The following is a 20,355-nucleotide window of genomic DNA, read 5'->3' on the forward strand; positions in this document are numbered from 1 at the left end:
ATTAGTAGCATTTAATAGGGCGGTGGCCTTAGCAAACAACAGATGGGCTGATGATACAGCATAGAATAAGATCTCCTTCTTCTCCTTTTAGAATGATCTTTCATGGCATAAAATTGATTTCCCTTACTTTGTAGAACATTTTTTAGCTTCCACGTATCTTTCATTCTGGACTGCATTTTTCTTTTCAGAATATTTGAAGTAACATGTAGCACTGTAAATCACGAAAAAACATTCTCTAGGATTATATGAAGAGTAAAATCAGTAATGTAGCTGCAAGTGTACATCTGTAGATGATTACAGATGACTGCACCCATGAGGCATGTGGAATGATGTTACAAAAGGATCTGTACTGTGTGGAAAGCACAGGTAAGGAGGAAAAATGCCAAGTATCCAGGAACAGCAGGGGCTCGGGCACTTTTGTGTCTATGTGGCACCCCTTTCAGCAGCACCTGCATAGACAGCTCTACCAACATCCTCATGTGGTCCTGACAGAAATTACTGCCATGTTAATAATGAATAAAGGTAGATGGACACTCAGATAAACAGTGACATGGAAAGCAGAAGTATTTGTCATAGTTCAACTGTCAAGTCTTTAATGCTCTCATTTAATTCAACAATTATATTAATGCCTTTTAGATATAGCAGATGAAAATAGGCAAATACAATCACATGGCTAATGAGCTGTACAGTTACTGAGGTTTATTCACAAAACAAAGGTAATTTTTCTCAATATTTAGCTCAATATTTTTTGCACACTTCATGATACTGTCATCCTATCAACTATACCCTATGGAATTAAACACAGCTAGGAAAAACACAGGGAACAAGAGTATAAAATCAGAAAGAAGAAACAAGCCAACTGTGAATGTACCTGATGCTCTCAGTCGGGGACAAGGCTGAAGGCTGTTTTAATATGAAGGAAACATCAACCTTTTTATACAAACCTGAATCAAAATCAGCTAAGAAGTCTGAGAAAGAGAAGAGCTTGACAGTACCATGCACGTATAGTCACTAGTAAAGAGCTTTGCCACCCACATCCCCACAGTCAGCCAAGCCTTTCATTCATATCCTTTCTCTTACACCCACTCAGCCCCACAGGTAGTATGCGTAAAATCTTTCAAGCATCCTGATGGATAAAATACTTCATTTAATATGAAGGCTCCCACTGTACAAGAACAACACCTACTTAAGAAGTCAAGCTCTGTGTTGAAGTGTTGGAAAGAGTGCTTGGGTTTCTGCTGAGTTCATGAGCAACTTGGTAGAAGAAAGCAGTAACTTCTTGTAGCCTCCCATCAGCTGGAACCTGAAACATCTGAAGTCACCTCACCCAGGGGGGTAGATTATTCTTTCTCTACTGTTATAGAATCACAGAATCACAGGATGTCAGTGACTGGAAAGGACCTCAAAAGATCATCCAGTCCAATCCCCCTGCCGGAGCAGGAACACCTAGATGAGGCTACACAGGAATGTGTCCAGGTGGGTTTTGAGTGTCTCCAGAGAAGGAGACTCCACAACACCCCTGGGCAGCCTGTTCCAGTGCTCTGGCACCTTCACTGTGAAGAAGTTTCTTCTCAAACTTAAGTGGAACCTCTTGTGTTCCAGTTCGAACCCATTACCCCTTGTCCTACCATTGGTTGTCACCGAGAAGAGCCTGGCTCCATCCTCGTGACACTCACCCTTTATATATTTTGTAAACATTAATAAGGTCTCCCCTCAGTCTCCTCTTCTCCAGGCTAAAGAGACCAAGCTCCCTCAGCCTTTCCTCATAAGGGAGAAGTTCCACTCCCTTAATCATCTTTGTTGCCCTACTCCCTCTTCCCACTTCAGAATACACAGAGAAAGGGACTTGGGGTACTGAGGCCTTAGCTAACTGGTTCTACACTCAATGTTTCATTAATTCTCCAGTCTCACAAACTGTTCTAACATAGACCTCTGTGACTGTTTCTTACAGCTTTCCTAGAGGTACAGCCAGACAGAACTGACCCGGCTTTTAGTAATGTCACTCTGGTTAGAAATTACACTGGTAATGTTGGCAAAATTGACTGGTGTGAATTTCATTCTACATCCAGTCTAGAAATATGTAGGTTGAAGAACAGAGGCATGAGCTGTAGATATATGCTGATGTGGCCCACATCTGAAAAATAACCTTTACTAACTTCTGGTGTATCATATTATTAATACATATTGAAAGGATGCAGGCACTGGAGAACCTATGGCACGAATCATAGAACCATATGGGTTGGAAGGGACCTTCAAAGGTCATCTAGTCCAACCCCCCTGCAATGAGCGGGGACATCTTCAGCTAGATCAGGTTGCTCAAATTTTATTGTATTATTGCTGTACAAATGCAGAAGAGAGGAGAAGCACCTGATGGTCTACATCCTGATTTTAAAAGGTTTTTAACATTGCCTCACCATGACAACACACAGAAATATGTCCAGGTGAAACCACTCACTGATGGGCGCAAAGCCATTTGTTGAGTGCCTTATGAGCAGTTATTAAAGAAACATTGTCAGAAAAGTAGACTGCCAAATGAGGTTCCAACAGAGGCTGATCTTGGTCTAGTTCTACTTACTTTTTCACTCTTGACCAGGTTGATATTAATAGAAAATCAATTATACTCATCAAATTTCAGATAAAAGTAAGCTAAGAGGCATTTAAAGTATTCAGGAGGAAAGAACTAAAACTCCAGAAGGTCTTTGCAAATTGAAAAAATAGTCAGGAGAAAAAAAGTAAAGTATGCTGTTCAACAGAGACAAATGCAAGAGTCTACATTTATAAAGAAATAATAAACAAGTAAAGGATGGGAAACAGTGATGGCAGCTCTTCCAAAAGGACATGAGAGTTGTAACAAATGAGAAAAACGCATGAATCACCCACAACATGCTGTTCTGAAAATGGAAAGTATCTCACTGGGATGTGGAGACACTAATAAAGCTTAAAACCACATAAAGTAATGACTCTACTGGGGTATTCTGCCAATACTGCACTTCAACAAAAAGGTGAATCAGCTGGAGGAAGTCTAGAGAGGGACAATAAGAATAACTTAAGGTACAAAATGTAAGTCCCGTAGCAAAAGACTGAAACATTTGGAGCTACACAGTCCAGCAGGGTCATAGAGGGTAGAAGAGGCATAATGATAGTCTCGAAAGATGCAGAAAAGCTTTTTTTTAAAGTTTTTTTCTATGTCAGTAGTGAATAAGGTAAGAAATTATGGTCTTACATTGCATAAGATTCAGGTTATACTTCAGGAAAATCTTCCAAAGAGTACATACAATGAAGCAGGGCAATAGATTGCCTGGAAACATTGTGAAATCTGCTTCAGATCAGAAGGGAATGGCCTAGATTACCCTGACAAGACCATTTCAAGCCTTGTTTATCAGTAATGTATAACTATGTTCTTCCTTAAACAAAACATACATACTTGCACAGAAGCATACATAAAACAAATAAACAGAACACCTCAAACCTAAAAATAGAAAACTTGGAAAATAAATATATTGTCAAGTACCAAAACTTAGACTATCATCTTTCCAATTTTCATCCTTTTAAAGCCAAAGCCATTTACAAAAATGCAAGCAGGGTATGACCATAGTAAAGGGGTTTTCCAAATAAGAAACCAACTACTTGGCATTGTCTTCACAGTATAAAAAAAACTCCAGTAATTTCTATCCAATTAGGGCAGCTTTAGGTCTTCACCCAGTAATAAAATTATAAAAAAACCTTCTTCTTTAAAGAGCAGAAAAATAACAGAAATTATCAAATTCAAATATGCATAGCTTGTTCTCATATACTGCAAATTAAGTGCTGCTAATTATACAGTAGCTGCCAAACTGCTACGCTCCTGTGATTTTTGTAATGATAGATTACAGGAACCAACAGGACAGGCTGTATAACAATATCTGCAAGTAAAGTAGCAATGAATGTATACAACAAACCAGCATAATTACACATAAAAGATCTACTGAATTACTTACCTGTTAACTACATACAAAGGTGCATCACAAAATGTAGATTTATAAAATATTGATATATTTGTTGGTTATAATGCTACTTTCCTAATTTGAGGAAGCTTATTTAACATTTTGTGGCAAAGCTGCTGTGTCTTACCCAGTATTTTGAAGTTTAGTAATCAGCTTTCAATGGATATTCAACTTAACTTCTGGCTGCTGTACTCAGAGGTGGTATATCCTGGTTAACCTATTTCTAGTCAAAAACAATATAACAATGACAAGTCTTCTAAGTCTATTAGCAAGCTTTGATCTTTAAAATGCAGCACTCAGAATGAAATATTAATAAAGTATAGAACTGCGACTCAGGAGACAGGGGTTTGAGCCCTGTTTTTTCAACCAGCTTTGCAAGCACCCTGGGACAAACTATTTCACCCATTTTTGCCAACTTGCCTCCATCATGAAAAACATACTGGCCTCCTTTATTAAAGCACTCTGAGCCTCTTTCAAATCATTTACCCAGTTAAGCTTGTCTAAGGCATTGCAACTTCTTTCCCTGGTGGCCAGGTAGGCAGCTAGAATAACAGCTTTCAATGCCACAAATAATTCTGAATGTCAAGATAAGAAGGGTGATTTCAATCTGAGGCATAATTCTCCTGCTGATGCACCTATCCCACACTCCCCTGCCAAACCATCTCCAATGAGAGAACTTGTGTGTGGATGTTTTCAGCTTCTAGTCAGAACTCAGCTCATGTTCACCCAGGCATGGCAGAATGCCACTAACTTTGGAATGTGGAGGTTGTCTGAGAGATCAGACAGGGTTATCCTTTGAGATCTAGTGAAGAAAAAATGCATATAAAAGATAGGTACTATCAGCAGGGCTATTCAGCTAGCAGTGCTGGTACAACTGGTACATTTCTGACTCCAATGGGAAACAGAATGGAGGTTGGTTGAAATCAGTTTTTTATCCCTTTCTCATGAGAAAAAAGACAGGACACAAATGGCAGGTTTTGTTCAGAAAGTATTTGGTATCACAGAGTACTTGTTGTAATAGGACTCTGAGACTATTTCTTGTAACTCTCTGGCTCATTGTGTATATTCAGCAGCCTGGGAACCAACTGAAGTGATTTCAGCTGCAAAGGCTTTCAATATTCAAAAAAACTTTTTTGATTGCAGTCATTCAATCATTAAACCTTTTTACTACCTTCAGGTTCAGTTGGGGCCAGGATAACAGTCTGGAGCTCAAGCCAGGGAAAACAAAAAAAAAAGCTTATCAGAGTCGGAGAGATGCATCAGAAAGAATACGGCCTGCAGGTATGCTTTATCATTTGAAGGGACTTCCCTACCTGTGCTGAAATGAAAATTTACAGCTGCAGGCTCCTGTTGGACCTTTGTGTGTTAAGTAAACATGAGATAACCACAATGTTCTGACAGGGTAACTGCATATTTTCCATTCGGATACAGATCTTGCCACAACCACCCACGCTCTTGCCACCTTCGCTGAATTACTGTTCTGCGCCATGGGGATGAAACAACACATTGCTGTGAGCAGAGAACGCATCCTCCTGGAGACCCTGCAGTGTTTTTCACAGAACACAAATTGCACCCGTATTGCAAAATCTGCTTGACTCCCAGTCATTTTTCTGGGTGATGTTCTGACTTACACAGTTTGGATCAAGATTACCACAGAAACACACAATCTCATTTCCTCTCCCCATTTTTCTTTAGTACCAAGATGATTATCAAAATAATTCTGGATGGTTTTTTTTGCATGAGAATTACTACTAAAATTAGACCAACGGGATAAATTATATACTCTAAAATGAATCATAAATAAAACACAGAAATTAGTCATCGCATTTGCATACTGGTGATAATCAACGGTTGGCTCTACTTAAATAAAGACATTGTTTTAAAGTTATTTAAATCCTGGGATCCCAGGCAATGTAAAAATAGATGATAACTTCATCATTCCAAAGTAAATAGCATGGCTTCTCTCTCTGGCATGTGCTCTACTTGAACAGAATACTGATTGCACTTGATATCTTTTCAGCACAGACATGAGCTATCTGTTCTATTCATTTCATAAACATTTTTAAACGGATACTGAAATGGATGTTATCAGTAGGACAGACCTATCTCATTAAAGCCACTGTAGCCCAGCTCTTGCCTGCTTAGTCCCAGAACTTCAAGGTCCATGCATTTAAATCCAGGTGGGCACTGGTAACCTTCTTCTAGCTCTCTGGAACAGTGGGTGTCTGGGATAGCTAAATTATTCCAGGTTACATTTCTGTGAAAAATACAAAATTAAGGTGTTACATAAACTCAACCCATAGCAAAACTAAATATTTGAAAGCGAAGAGCACTAAAGTGAAAAGTACATCAGCTATTATTTTTGCTATGTTCTTTGATATATGTTATTTTCATTAATTAAGCACTTATTGTAAAGGGCAAGCTATCTCCTAAGACTTCAGTCTTACATAATAAGAGTACAAATACTAACAGCAAAAGTTTCATACTAATGCCTAGAGACACCATCAAAAATGGAGACTCTCCAAGACACAGATGATTTACCATAGAGCTGCACCAACTTTTCTCTTTAATGCAGTTTGGACACTTACTGCTTCAGGCTTCTTTGCAAATCCAAAGTGTGTTCAACTGCAGTCAATACTGTGACTTTGGCTTCCACGGACACTACCTGAGCTGGCTTTAAAAGGATCATTGTGGATGACTTGTCAGCCACCTGAGAATGTATTCAGCTCCTTGTACGTAGGTCAGGCCAGGTTACCACCACAGATGGACAGTCACAGGCATACTCACCAAGTCAAATCATTCCATGTTTAGTGCAATTAGTATCTAGGTATTGCTCTGACTGAAACAGATCTGATTCACTTTTAGATCAGGCCAGTAACGATTTGGTAGAACAGGTGAAAAAACTGATCTGGTTTGAACTGGTTCAAACTGATTTATGTTGGTACATGTAACACTGAAAAACTGAAAGAACATGAGACAAGGGGCAGCAATCTGTTGGCCACTTTTCACTGTTGCTGAGCATCACTTGCCTTCCCAGCTTCTCTGGCACCAGGGGCTGAGCTGCTGAAGAGGCTCTGTTACATTGCACTGTGGTCTAGTGCTGGAGGACACAAAAGCCAAAAGGAGAGGGAGGCCAAGTCTGTGGCATGTAGACATAAAGATGGATATCCAAGTACTTCCAAACTTGGGTAAGAAGCAACTCAGGCAGTTGATTCCCCCTAAGCATTTGCAGGACCCAGTTAATAACTGCAATCCATAGACAGACGTTTGCCAAAATCAAACACTGGCCACCCCATTTCCCAAGTAGTGGTTTGGTTAAGACTTAACCTTAGCAAATCACGCCCCCTCCATCATGAGCAGGTCCCTGTTAGGGTCTACAAAGCAACACAGGACAGTGCAGAAGGGAGGATTCATGGCACTTTTGCTGTGAGCTGGATAAACCAAAGAGAAGAAAGGTTGCAACAGGACATCGCTCCCGCTGTGCTGAGCAGGCACACAGTGAAACAACATCAATTTTCCTTCTTGCTTATATTCTCTCATCCAGGAAATGAAAATCCTGATTTTTGGTTCAGCCTTAGGGCAATTTCAAATCAGACTTGAAAAGCTAATCATGGTGAGTTCTGGCCTGAGGAAAAAAAAAAACAACCAACAGTTGACAGCATTCTGCCATTCATTTTTCAGGCTGATTCTGACTTCCTGGTCACAGCATAGATTTTTGACACAAAAACATTCAAAGTGAATTGCTGGAAGTTACAAAGAAAATCTTGCAGCATTCACTCTGTTATCCTGAGGCTTCAGACCAGTGCTTTAAAATTCATCAATTTAATTATTCTTGCTTGTCCACAGAAAAGGTGAAACTTTTCAGGCTGCCCTTTAGTATAATTAGTATCTTATTGTTCTTCTGAAAGTCCTCTTCTTTTAATCTAACTCACAGATGCATTTTGACAACTAAATTGGGTGAACAGAAGCTTTAATTACTTTATTTTTCTTGCTTTTATGCACTGCATGTGATAGCAATACATTAGTCTATGAATCTGTCAGTGTGAAACTAAAGCTTCCTACACATTTTCTTCCAGGCAATTATAAATGCAGAGAAATAACTGCAGTTGCACGCAGCCTGTAGTCAGTTCTTCACGACACCAGAGAGCCATACGTATCTACATGGATGCACACACGGACACATACTGTTCGAGCTGAAGTTTTAAAGAATATCCTGAAATTTAGCAATGTGTGTAACTAGAAAGACAGATACACAAGCTTAGGTGTACTCATGTCACTTTTTGTAAACCTGCTCAGCACATGTCACTCAAGGATTTAAAAATTCACTGGGCACCTTAATTCCTTTATACTTGAATATGTTAATTCACACCCAGTTGTATGCTTTAAGTACATCGGATTTATGATACTGCCGTCTAAAATCTATTATAATTAATAGAATTATCATAAGAAAACATGTTATGCATATTTTCATAAATGATAATTAACTTACTGGCTCAAGCAGATTCAGAACCTCAGCTACTGGTAGCTAATGAATTTACATTATGGTTTGCATTAGAAAATCCCTCATATTCAAGAGGCTGGAAGTGTGAGGTCATGTTATTAAAGGTATTGCTGGCTTCATCACTACAATGTAAAGAACTCATTTTAAGTGCTTCATTTAAACCTAGGTCATTTTTGTATCACATCAAACCTCCTTCTGAAGAAGAAAATCTGTCTCCATGCACTGAGTATGATTTAGGCTAAACAGGAAGAATCTCTGCTCATAGGTCCTGTACAGATATAGGCTGGGTTTGGACCAGTGTCACTAGGCAATTTGTGTTCTGTCTCAGGACAGTAAATAAGCACAGACTAGTCTACACAGTCTAGACAATATTAGACAACTAGCCTAGAAGTGGCTAGAATATCACCAGACATTTTCAATATAAGGTGACTTCAATAGTTTTATTCCTTCACAGGTCATACTCAACAACAACTAAGCACTGAGACACTGATTCAGCACCTGACTAGTTTGAAGCATCTCAAAATTTTGATTAGGCAATGTGCTTAAGTATCTTGCTGAATAGGGTACCTTGATAAAATTACAAATTCTTGAAACATGACCAAACACAAGTCATCCCAATAGACCAAGTGAGTATTTCTACACAGATTATTCAATGTGCATGGAGTACAGCATCAGCCCAACAGGTGAGCAGAGATATTAGCTCTGCACAGGAATGCGAAGGATGCAGAAGGAGATAACTGACTCCACATCACTTGATAAGAATGCTTCAATAATAAGATGGTTGCAAAAAACATAGGAGTGCTACTCTGACATGTTTTTAACTGCCTGAAGAATGTTGTGACTGTATACATACGTATGAACACCACTGATACATCTTGGCAGTACATGTGCCTGTTTTCTATGGCATCTGGAGCAAAAGTGGTCTTTCAACTATGATGTGTTCATGTGTCGGAAGCACCACACAGCCACCCACTCATTCCTCCCACAGCGGGATGGGGGAAAGAGAACAAGTAAGAAAACTTCTGGGCTGAGATATGAACAGTTTAATAATTTAAATATAATAATAATTATTTTAATGTAAAGGAAAATAACAAAGAGAAATAAAACCTGAGGAAGAAAAGCAGTGCAAAGGAAAACAATTGCTCACCACCAACTGACCAACATCCAGACAGTCCCTGAGCAGCAGCCACCCAGCCAATCTTCCCCCTATTCTGTTGCTGATTTTATATATGTCCCTCTGGTCAGTTGGGGTCAGCTCTCCCAGCTGTGTCCCCTGCTAGCTTCTTGCCCAGCCCCAGCCCTCTCACTGGTGGGGTGGTGTGAGGAGCAGAAAAGGCCTTGGATCTGTGCAAGCCCTGCTCAGCAACAGCTCAAACATCCCCGTGTTATCAACACCGTTTTCATCACAAATGCAAAACACAGCCCCCTACCAGCTACTGTGAAGAAAATTAACTCTGTCCCAGCTAAAAAGAGCACATCATGTGAGCACAATCTCTCTCTGAGCACCATCTCTTCATCAGGGCCATTCTTCAAAGAGAGGTTTTGGCAACTTAAGAGACAAATTACTCGAGGCAGCTTCTAACTGTCTATTTTCTGTTAGCTTGACTTTCTCCGGCAAAAATAGAAATGGAGAAAAAATGGGATTTTTTTTATTCTGGTATTCTATTAATTTTCTAATATATCACTAGAAAGCCATTCATAATTATCAACCTACTCATGTAGTTTCCAAATTCAGAAAACTACAGAAAAAAAATTAAAAAGGATACTTATTGAGAAGGTATTAAAACAAAACAAAACCAAACCTAAAAAACCCAACATTCCAAATGGTTAATTAGGTAAAGAAGTCAGTAACTAAAAAGGAATTAGCTGGAGCTGAAGGATTTTCTGTATTAGTAGAAAGGAACCTTACGTCTGTCTCTGCACCAAAACCAGGCACTGCAAAGCCACTGACAACAGAACTGCTGCCTTGGTAAAAATACTATAGCAGACATAAAAAATGGCTGGTGGATCATGAAAGAAGTAAGAGCTGTGCAACTTCCAAACAGGGAGCAACACATTAACTGGGACCCCAGAAGAACTGGCACTGGGTTCTGTGCTATCCATTTTCATTAGTGACCTGCAGGACTGTGTGAACCCCGCACCATCAAAATCACACACAGCACAGGCTGAGGGATGACAAAAACCTTTGAAAACAGAGAGGCTATGTAGTTCTGAAGAGCTTAAAGGTAACTCTCAATAAGTGTGATTTAATGTAAGTAATGAATTCAGAAAGTCATAGAACCTAAATGTGAAATGGACACTGCTGTACAGAAGCTACTAATATATAGAAATAGCCTTGGATTGGATGACTAGAAAGATTTCTCTTCAAGATATCAAGAATTCTTAGTTTCCTCTTCTGCTATATGAATTTAGACGTCTACATTTACATTCCTATACACTTTTGTAAAAGATGCTTCTGTTTTGCCATATTGGCAGAACACAAGGCAAAAACCCCAAGCTTGTGAGAATAGAGCGATAAACCTAAAATAAATCTGTAAGAGAGCACAGAGCTTCATGCTGCGGAGAAGTAGTTCATGAAGCTCAAATTAAATTGATTCTGGGCCAGTATCACTTAATAAACATTTTCTGATGAAGTAATGCTGTGGTTCTATAATATATTTACTTTAGACAAGTTATCTCATGAGCACTATTAATACTGATCTCTTACATTATATAGGTGAATGATACCTAATTAATTTGTTTTTATTCTGAAAACCAGTGTGATCTACTTCCATGAAACACCTTCACTGCACCATTCTAGACAATTATTGTGGCCCACGAAATTTTTTTAAGCTTTAAATTCTGTATTATATCAGTATTTTATGAAATTAGATGTAATTTACAAGCTGGATTCGTAGTGGGAAAATAAGTCAGCCGCGTTATGAGCATCCTGATTTTAGCAATATTTTTGAACTTTCTTGGAAGCACCAAAATATAAATGTAAGATATGTACACGCTGGCAGGTTAATGATAACGGAACCTAACAGGCCTGATATACTAAGTAGCAAATACTAAATTCTAAATTATTTCTCGTTAATTTCTTACTAATGCATTTAATCCTACAAAAGAACAGATTTTCACATCAAAAGCAGAATAAGATCTATTTACTTATAGACACTTTGCATTCTAGAGCATTGAAAGCTCTTCCCTGCAATTGAGTCCATGTAAATACCCAAGACTTGTAACTCAATTATGTGATTTTCCTCACGCAGATTGCTGGTGCAGTTCCAGATGCCTGACAGTAGTAACCTGTGGAACCTTTAGATGCTGATCCAGGAGGTGACAGTTCTCTCTGTAGGTCGTGTGCCACAACTGAGAGCCCTGTGTCATCCTCAAGTGTCTTGGCCACATTAGCTATTTCACATAACACCAAATGCCTACACATGGGCAAGCACATCAGACCTTTCAAGGTAAAAAAAGTGATGGTTCCTCTGGTCAATAAGCCAAGTCACCAGCCTGAGTTTGCTTTTCCTCTATACCACCATCCAAATGCAGCACAGAACCTTGTTTTCCAAACAACAGACTTTCCTTAAAAGAGACAATTTGCAGAAATTGAAAAGAATAAAAAAAAAAAAGATACACCTGGCATATCTATAAATAATAGCTGTAATTCTGCACTAATAAAAATATGAGATTAAGGTTTCTGTGACAACATTACACTAGCAACATTGTGCAGAAGAGAAGTTTTTAATAACTTTAAATAACTTTTCCAAATAGAATATGCCCTCTTAAAAGCTCAGGTAGTTCATACCAACTACCATACAGCTGCTGATACCACTAGGTAGGTAAAAATATCTCATTCATATTCCAAATTGCAGTTGTTTTCAGAGACTCTGGGAATTTGAGAGATAGGAAGCCTGGATGTAAAACTGCTTGTTTTTTATCTGACTCTGTAAAAAATAAAAGGGAGAAAGGTTGAAGTTTACTTGTTGTTTGGTAACTGTGAAAGCAATCAAAGCACCTAGGTAAATTTCCTTTTGTTTGTCCTTTTAAATGTGACTTTTATTCCCAAATCCGTATCTTAATTCATACTGTGCTAACCTAATCGAGTCCATTATCTCCAATGGGAAGCTCAGAACATACAACTGCAATGAACAGATGGTTTCTAGATTGCTTCCTCACACTACTGCTCTTTTTACAAAAAGACCTAACAATGACAACAGCCACTCCTGCACAATTGTTAGACTAATAATACTGTGTTATAATACTTTTGAGAACTTCGTTTCTATCACAAAGCCCTCTATTGATCATTTTAATAATTATTACCACATTATGACCTCAGCTTAACAAGGAAGATATTAATGTATAAATCAGTGACACTGATGTTTCTAAAATTTGCAGCAGTAATTTATCATTATTATTGGCCATATATTTTTTCAAAGTGTACTCATTGTCAGCTAACTCTCCTGCCACTGCAGTCAGACACATACATAACCGTTAACTTCAGTGAAAGGGAGTCAGACTGTAACTGAGTTCTACCGACAGATCTCCTAGTTTGTGCAGAAAGAGATTGCAATGTAAGTCAATGCTGCTGCCAGAGCCATTACAGGTTCTAGATAATCCCATAACAATATCACCCAAAAATCACTGGTGATAGTTAAAGACATTTCAGAGAGTACCTCTCTGGCTTAAGGATTACAGATATGTCTAGGCACAATTATTCCTCTGAAATTTTATAATATTAGCATTCCCAAGGGTCATTTTTAAATGTTATGTTTCACTTTTAGTCAAACTTAGGTCTAAAGTTATCATGTACCATGCTTACAGAATCAGTTTCCTGGTTTTAATCTGAGAACAAAATCTGTTTTATCTTTTAAACTGTAAGTGTGAAAACTTCATCCATATTTAATGTTTCTCATAATTATATCTGTAATTATAACTATAAAGCTTTCAAAATTTTCTGGTAACAGATTGTCTCTGGTGTCTATTTGTTATTTTTATCACATTAAAAGATAAGATAGGGCATGCTTAAAGGACTCATGACTTTAGGAACACTATAAACACAAAGCTTACGCTTTGGCAACATTCCATATTTTACATTTTAATTTGGCAAACACAGATTTCACTACTCAAGAATTAGTAACTGAGGAGAATATCAGATAGCATCTGCTGGGGATAATTCTATTCAAATCAATAGGCCCAAATAACTGAGGGCATCTCTCATCTCTTCTATTAATTCTTAATAAATCTTGAAATAGCAGGGAAATTCCAGAAGAATGCTAATGTGTCATTAATTTTTATAAAACAAGCAGCATGGCTGATTAGCCTGGCATCAACCAAGACAAAAGAAAGAGCAAGCTGATACAAAGTCTAATTGATAAAGAGTATAGAATTTTAATGTAATTAAATGGCAGATTTGTCCAATAAAATTTCCTATCTTAGACTTCATAAAGCAATTCATTCAATAACATGACTGATTAAAAAATTGGCACTATATAATATCCATAAAGCACATGCTAAATGGGCTGAAAACTGATAAACTGACATGCCAGAAAAATACTTGCCAGTGAAATCATCATCATGATCTACTATACTCAATGAGGGAGAAACAGATATAAAATCAAGAATACGGATAGAAACATAAATAACAATGATGACAGGGCAGTTTGACAAGTTATCAGGATCATTTAGTTCCCCGGATCCAATAGATCAAAATGTGTTTTAATACAGCCAAATACAAAGTTACAAAGGGAGGATCACTGAAATCAAACCTTATAGCTCATGGCCTCTGGAATAAATGGATAAAACAAGATGGAGATACTACATGACAGAATAAAGATGTTACATGAGAGTGTGAGATGAGGGGGCATAATAGGGCATCCTCTCGCATTTGTCGCAATAACATAATGACAAGGCAGCAACAGCGCTTTTCCAGACTGTACAAGGAGAACGACAGTGAATTAATGTCCCTATCTGTGTGGCACTCATACAAATTATGATTAATATTACATACAGGATTTTTGTTTATATTTTAAAAAATGTTTTTTAAAATGCGAAAATTACACCAAAAAAATGAAAATGAGAACACTGGAGAACACGCTTTGCAGTAAGAGACTTAGAGAGCTAAATAATGTTAGTTTATTAAAAAGCATATTGACAGATGCCTCAATTTGTGTGTATAAGTGGATTCACACAGAGAAAATACTGGGAATTAAGGTTCTGTGTAATCCAGCATAAAAAAGGTATAACAAGAATAGAAAGCTAACAGTTGAAGCCAGACAAATTAAGATGACGAATTATGAACATTTTTTAACAGTGAAACATGTTTTTTTATATGAACAAAAAGTTCCCTTGCTTCTTCCAACTAATTGAGAATAGATAGATACCTAGGAGACACGCTGGAGTCAGAACCAAGCTGTACGGTTTCACAGAGAGGAAACAAAATGAAATCTGACTAGATGTTCCAATTGTTTCCATCAATTCTAAATTCACTATATAGATACTATAATATTTTACTACTGCTAATATATTATATTTCACTGTATTTGCCCCAAGGTACAAAGATTTTTATATCTTACCATTCAGTTCAGATCTTTTATTCATTTTTTTTATATGTTCAGTTTCAGTATTGGGTTTTTTTTACAGTTTTCACAGTCCTCTAGTGTTTAAGCTTAAGCCTCTTTGGACAGAATTTCTAGATTCTTACTTTTTGGTCAATTTTTCAAGAAGAAAATTGTTTACATATTTATTCAACAAATTAAGAAAAGTACTGGTCTGACTCCCTTTCCCCTCCCACTCATATTCAGTAATAAGGGATGATTAGCTCAGACTGCCTATTACACGAAGCAGTAATACTAGGCAAAGTTTGATTTTATTTCAATTGTAGCTTTTTTTTGCTTCATCTATGACCTAAGTTAAGGTCTACAAAACGTCCTTTGACACTCCATCTATTTCTATCCACAGCACAGACATTTTTAAGAGATTCAAATTAAATCAACAACCTTATCTCACATTTTGGGATGGGAAAATTCAAAGATGTAGCATATCTTAGCTGAATCACTAGAAGGAGCTGCACAGTAAAAGGCTGCAGCCCTGCTGTCGTGACTTATCCCACCTCATTTTAGGCAATGAACAGAGAGAGAAAGAAACATGTCTCCAGAGGTTCGGAGGTCGGTGGGTTCAGCCACGCTCCAGAAGCATCTTTCTCTCTCTGCTAGCCAGAGAGGGAATTCAAGGCATTCAGGTTCCTAATATGGGTGTTAAAATCAAAAGCAGATGACTCTGTACTCAGAGCAGACGGTTTATTTTACGCAAAGGCAGTGTTGTCATTGCCCAAATGAAAACAGGATGGTTGCGGTTACTTAACAGTTTTGACAACCTGTTGGTTTGATCACTAGTTACTGTCATTAGAGGAAATAAATAAATAAATAAATAATATATCTATACTATAGAAAAATCTCCTGTTCTTATCTCCTTAGAGGAAATTAAATGCAAATCACTCTGTCATTATCTTTCAGAATAACAAAGTCACCGAAGTTAACCACAGAAAAATGAATAAAAGAAGATAATTTTGCTGTGGATAGTGCTGGAATGTACGTCCTGGCACTAGAAAGCAAAGCTCAAAGAAGAAAATTTTCAGAAGTTCCAGTATGGATTTGTTCTTACAGTAATATGCAGGAACAGTACTATTTTGAGATTTTATCAAACACCACATGGCATAACAAATCCATGATGGCCCACTTTTATGACTTCTGCGATCAGTCGTGAGGGAGCAGAACTCAAATAGCAATTGCAATATAGGTATGGTAATGCAAGATTTGTTTCATAGGGATCAAGACAACTGAATTAATGGCACTTACACAACGGAGGAGGCTGTCACTGTAAGTGCTAATACATAGGAAATAAACAGAAGAGTTAAAACCAAATCTAGCTAGCTTGCACGAATTTGCATTTCACCAAGGTATATCAAATTAGACTTAATTTACAAGTTGAAGTGATCTCATATCTATGTTATCTATTACAATCCAAGAAAGTATTTCCTTAGGGAATTTAAAAGAAAGTATGAAAAACGCCTCTGTTCTCTTTTAAATTGCAAGGACATGAACTGAAATATATGAAACAATATGAAGACTGCATGCATTTTGATTTTAAAGTACATTCAGGATCACTTCAAAAAACCTAAATTTGCATATCAGACTTACCTGAATTAAATATAGAAAAATACCTTCTGAGTAGCTGGCTACTAGCTATAGGGAAAACATAAGCTCACTAAACTGCACTGTAGGATTTGAAAATCAGAAGCCTGAAGAACAGCTGAGATTCACCTCCACCAAAGCTCACCAGCATTTTTGGACCCATCACCCTCAAGAGCAGAGTCAGCTACAACCAGAGAGCAGGGGAGGTTTCCCTGGCTCTCTGGACCACTGCACCGTGCAGTTTTGTCTCTGCAAACTTTCTGCTTAGGCACAAGACAAGGTGATCCTCAGCATCACAAAAGAATACTTCTCTGAATCCGAATCTGAAATACATGCAAAACAAATTCCTGCCTAAAGCTTGTGTTGCAAAGTGTCAAGCCCCTACACAGGACGGTCATCAAATGCATTTACACAGGCCCGTCACTAATGCAACATCTGAAGTGGCAGGAGATGCGACTCAGTATAGCAAAAGAAAGGGGCTGCTACCACTGAGCACCTAAGAACAAATTTTCAACATCATCCAGCTCGCTCCAAATGGAAACTACTTAGCATTTGATGACAGAATGGGCTGTTCCACCAAAGCTTTCGCTTTACGCAGGAGAAAGCAGTTTGATCTCTCCATTTTACAGCATGACTGGTATGCAAGGGTGACAGGAAGACTTACTGCCAGAACTGGATTGCTGTTTGAGCTGGTGAAAGGGTTTCATTGACAGGGCATTACAGAGAACAATATCTCTAAAATATGCAGCTGTAGACCTCCAGTAAGGTCAAATAATTTTGTCAATAAGGGATCTGAAACAATGCTGGGGCTCCAATAAATTCAAATGTAGAAGTCCAAATTGGTCTGGCCAGCTCAACAGAGAAAACTAAATTAGCCATTGACAGTCTCTAACCAAAGTTTCTTCTCTAAATACCAGCTGAAGAGCACTTCTCATTAACCTGCCAGGTAGAAGGTTTACAAAAAATTGGTCTGGATTGTAGATTTAACACTGCCCCTAGGCAATGGCTATGAAGATCAAAAAAAAAGAGGCAACAGCTGTGAGAGGTAAGAAGTCTTGTTCCTGCTGCCTTGGCAAGCGCCCCACATCAGTGAGAGTGTGAGGGGAGGCCAAGCCCTTGTTTGAGGTGAGCCAAGAGGACAACAATGAAGACAAGGAGCTGGAAGAGAGAGGGTGGGCAGTAAATTACGAATTTGTGAAGGATTTTAGGCACTGGAAAAGAGGGAATGTGGTGTATGTGTGTCAAGTACCAACAATGTGGTTCATCAACTATAATGGCAGCTGATGAGTCTGTTCTATGCAAAAGAGATAAGGAGTGACGCTGGATTTGGGGGCTTTTCTGGAAATTTATTTAAATCTATATAAAATTATTCTTATATGAGAGGGAGCGGGTGGGAGACTGAGGGACTGACTAGATAAGTGGCTTTAAAAGCAGTGGTGGGGGAGTGGTTCTGTGTAAAGACTAAGTAGGAACATAGTTTATGTTACCGTAAAATGAAAAGGAAAAATAATACCTCTGACAGTAAGAAGTACGCTTTGGTGAGAGAACTGGATATGTCATGTGGGACAAGACAAAAAATGAAAGTGGAACATTCAAGAACATGCTCTTACCCCAACTGCAAATTTTAGTTATACAGAAAGAGAGAAAATAACAGGGTAGAGCAAGCGATACTCACACTCACCTCTGCCCTGACATACAATAGTTCCAATTCTGCATCCAATCTTTCCCACTTTCAATGTGTCCCTCTTTAAAAGAGATGTAGCAAGGGCAAGAGCTCTTTGGATGCTGAGGATAATGATACCTGACTTTCATTATGTCAGAAAGAAACACAGAGAATCACAGAAAAATATGGTTGGATAGGAACAGCACACTAAATATAGTTCCCTGGCCCAGACTATTTCTACCTTTCCCAAGAGAAGTTCCCACAGCCTGTTTTAAAGATCCTCAGTGGGGAAGTTCAGAACCTCTCTAAGGAACAAACTCCAGGGCTGCCTTATCCCTACCACTACACAGTTTTTCCTGATGTCCTATCTAACCAGAATTTTTCTTCCTGAACTTTAATACGAGTATTTCTTAATCCAGTGGTAGTACAGAAACAGAGACCAGACGCCTTTTCTCTGAGCAACAGTTTTTATTCACTCAAAATCTGTTATGTGTCTACTACTTCTCTTCAGTTGAGCTAAAAAACTGCCAAACACTCCATATCAGCTCCGCTCTACAGATATAAGTTCATTCCCTTTTCACCTCCCTTAGACTCTCTTCAACTGATGCATATATGTTGTGTGATACTACAAGCTATACACTTTTACAAGAGCACAATTCCATCACTCTGTTCCTCCACTGTGTTCCCAAATAACTTTATGAAGAACTACCTCCTAAACAGTCATTCACAATGCTCTATTTGTAGAGCTCATCTTGCCTCAGTGCAGAATATTGTCCCTGCTGACTTCCATCCAATTTTTTCAGAATGCGTTTTCAATTTGTCAGGATCATTTTCATTCTAATCTTGCCTTCCAAAACGTTTGCAGTCCCTCCCAACATCATGTCATCCTCACCACAATAAGTATATTCTACCTGCCATCATTCGGGATATTAATGAAACCTCCAAATAGCACAAGACAGACTTAAGTGGATCCCTGCTCTTTCTATTCTGACAACCCATTAATATCAACTCAGTGAGCATGTTTTCCAAGCAGTTTTGCGCACATTCAATGATTATTTTCACCTTAATCATGCTTCTCCTGCCAGCTTACAAAAATGTCCTGTGAGACTGTTACAAAGACTTTCTAGAATAAAGATATGACATCCACTCTTCTCTCCAATTCACATGGTTGTTACCCTGCCATAGATAATTATATTGGTTTGACATGGTTTATTCCTGACAAACCCATATTAGCTGCTACTTACTTCCTTATTATCTTCTAGCTGCTTACAAATTGTTGTTTATTCACTACAGAATTCTTTCAGGGCTAGAAGTTAAGCTTACCTGGCTTTTCTTTCCCTGGCTCTTACCCCTTCCTCCTTTTTAAACTTCTGCTGGTTTAGTGTTTAGTTCGTCATCCACCTTCCACAAGTTCTCAGAAATAATAAAATAGCTGAGCTGATAGCTTCAGTCTGCTTATAAGTATCTCTGGATGAACACTCTAGCGTTTTGCAGACCTTTTCAAACTGCAGTAATCCAAGGGACTGGAACAGGACTCAAATTTCATCATCACATTCAGCTTCCAGAAAACAGTGCAAGACTGGAAACAGTCACCTGGCTTTAAAAACAACCTATGGGACAGATCACTCACGGAAACAGAGCTGAAGTTTCATTTAAAACCTCTTTCTTACTGTTCTCCTGTAACGGCATGCCTTTCCAGAAGTGACTCTTCCTCACAGTGTTTCCAGGCTAAGGGAAATGTACTGCTCAGCGGAAACTGCTGTGACCCATGAATCTCAGGACATCCACAGACTCCTCCATTGGTTGTCTGGTGTCCTCTTGTAAAATTAAGAAGAGAACTTTTCTAGCTTCCCTTCTATTCAAAAAAAGCACCTGATCATCCACCTGGCAGATTCAGTACAGAGTACTGTTACAATTCTGTTTTTCCCTTAATTTTGTAATATACTAGACAATGTCCTGACTTGGCGCACCCTGGCCTCCTGCAGGTTTCTTGTGGAAAATTCAGCACTCCTTGGGTCTTAATTCTGTACAACA

General features: G+C 38.3%; 1 protein-coding gene across 5 annotated transcripts in view; it reads right to left on the reverse strand.

Moving 5' to 3' along the window:
* NALCN (sodium leak channel, non-selective) overlaps positions 1 to 20,355 on the reverse strand; it is a 245,206-nt gene that overhangs the window by 187,247 nt on the left and 37,604 nt on the right. For all 5 annotated transcript variants that reach the window (XM_071807107.1, XM_065829703.2, XM_071807101.1 and 2 more), the window contains one exon: positions 6,086 to 6,240. In XM_071807107.1, coding sequence (XP_071663208.1) covers positions 6,086 to 6,240 — 155 coding nt within the window. The remainder of the gene's footprint in view (positions 1 to 6,085; positions 6,241 to 20,355) is intronic.

This window comes from Patagioenas fasciata, chromosome 1, assembly GCF_037038585.1.
Source record: "Patagioenas fasciata isolate bPatFas1 chromosome 1, bPatFas1.hap1, whole genome shotgun sequence".
Classification (NCBI taxonomy): domain Eukaryota; kingdom Metazoa; phylum Chordata; class Aves; order Columbiformes; family Columbidae; genus Patagioenas; species Patagioenas fasciata.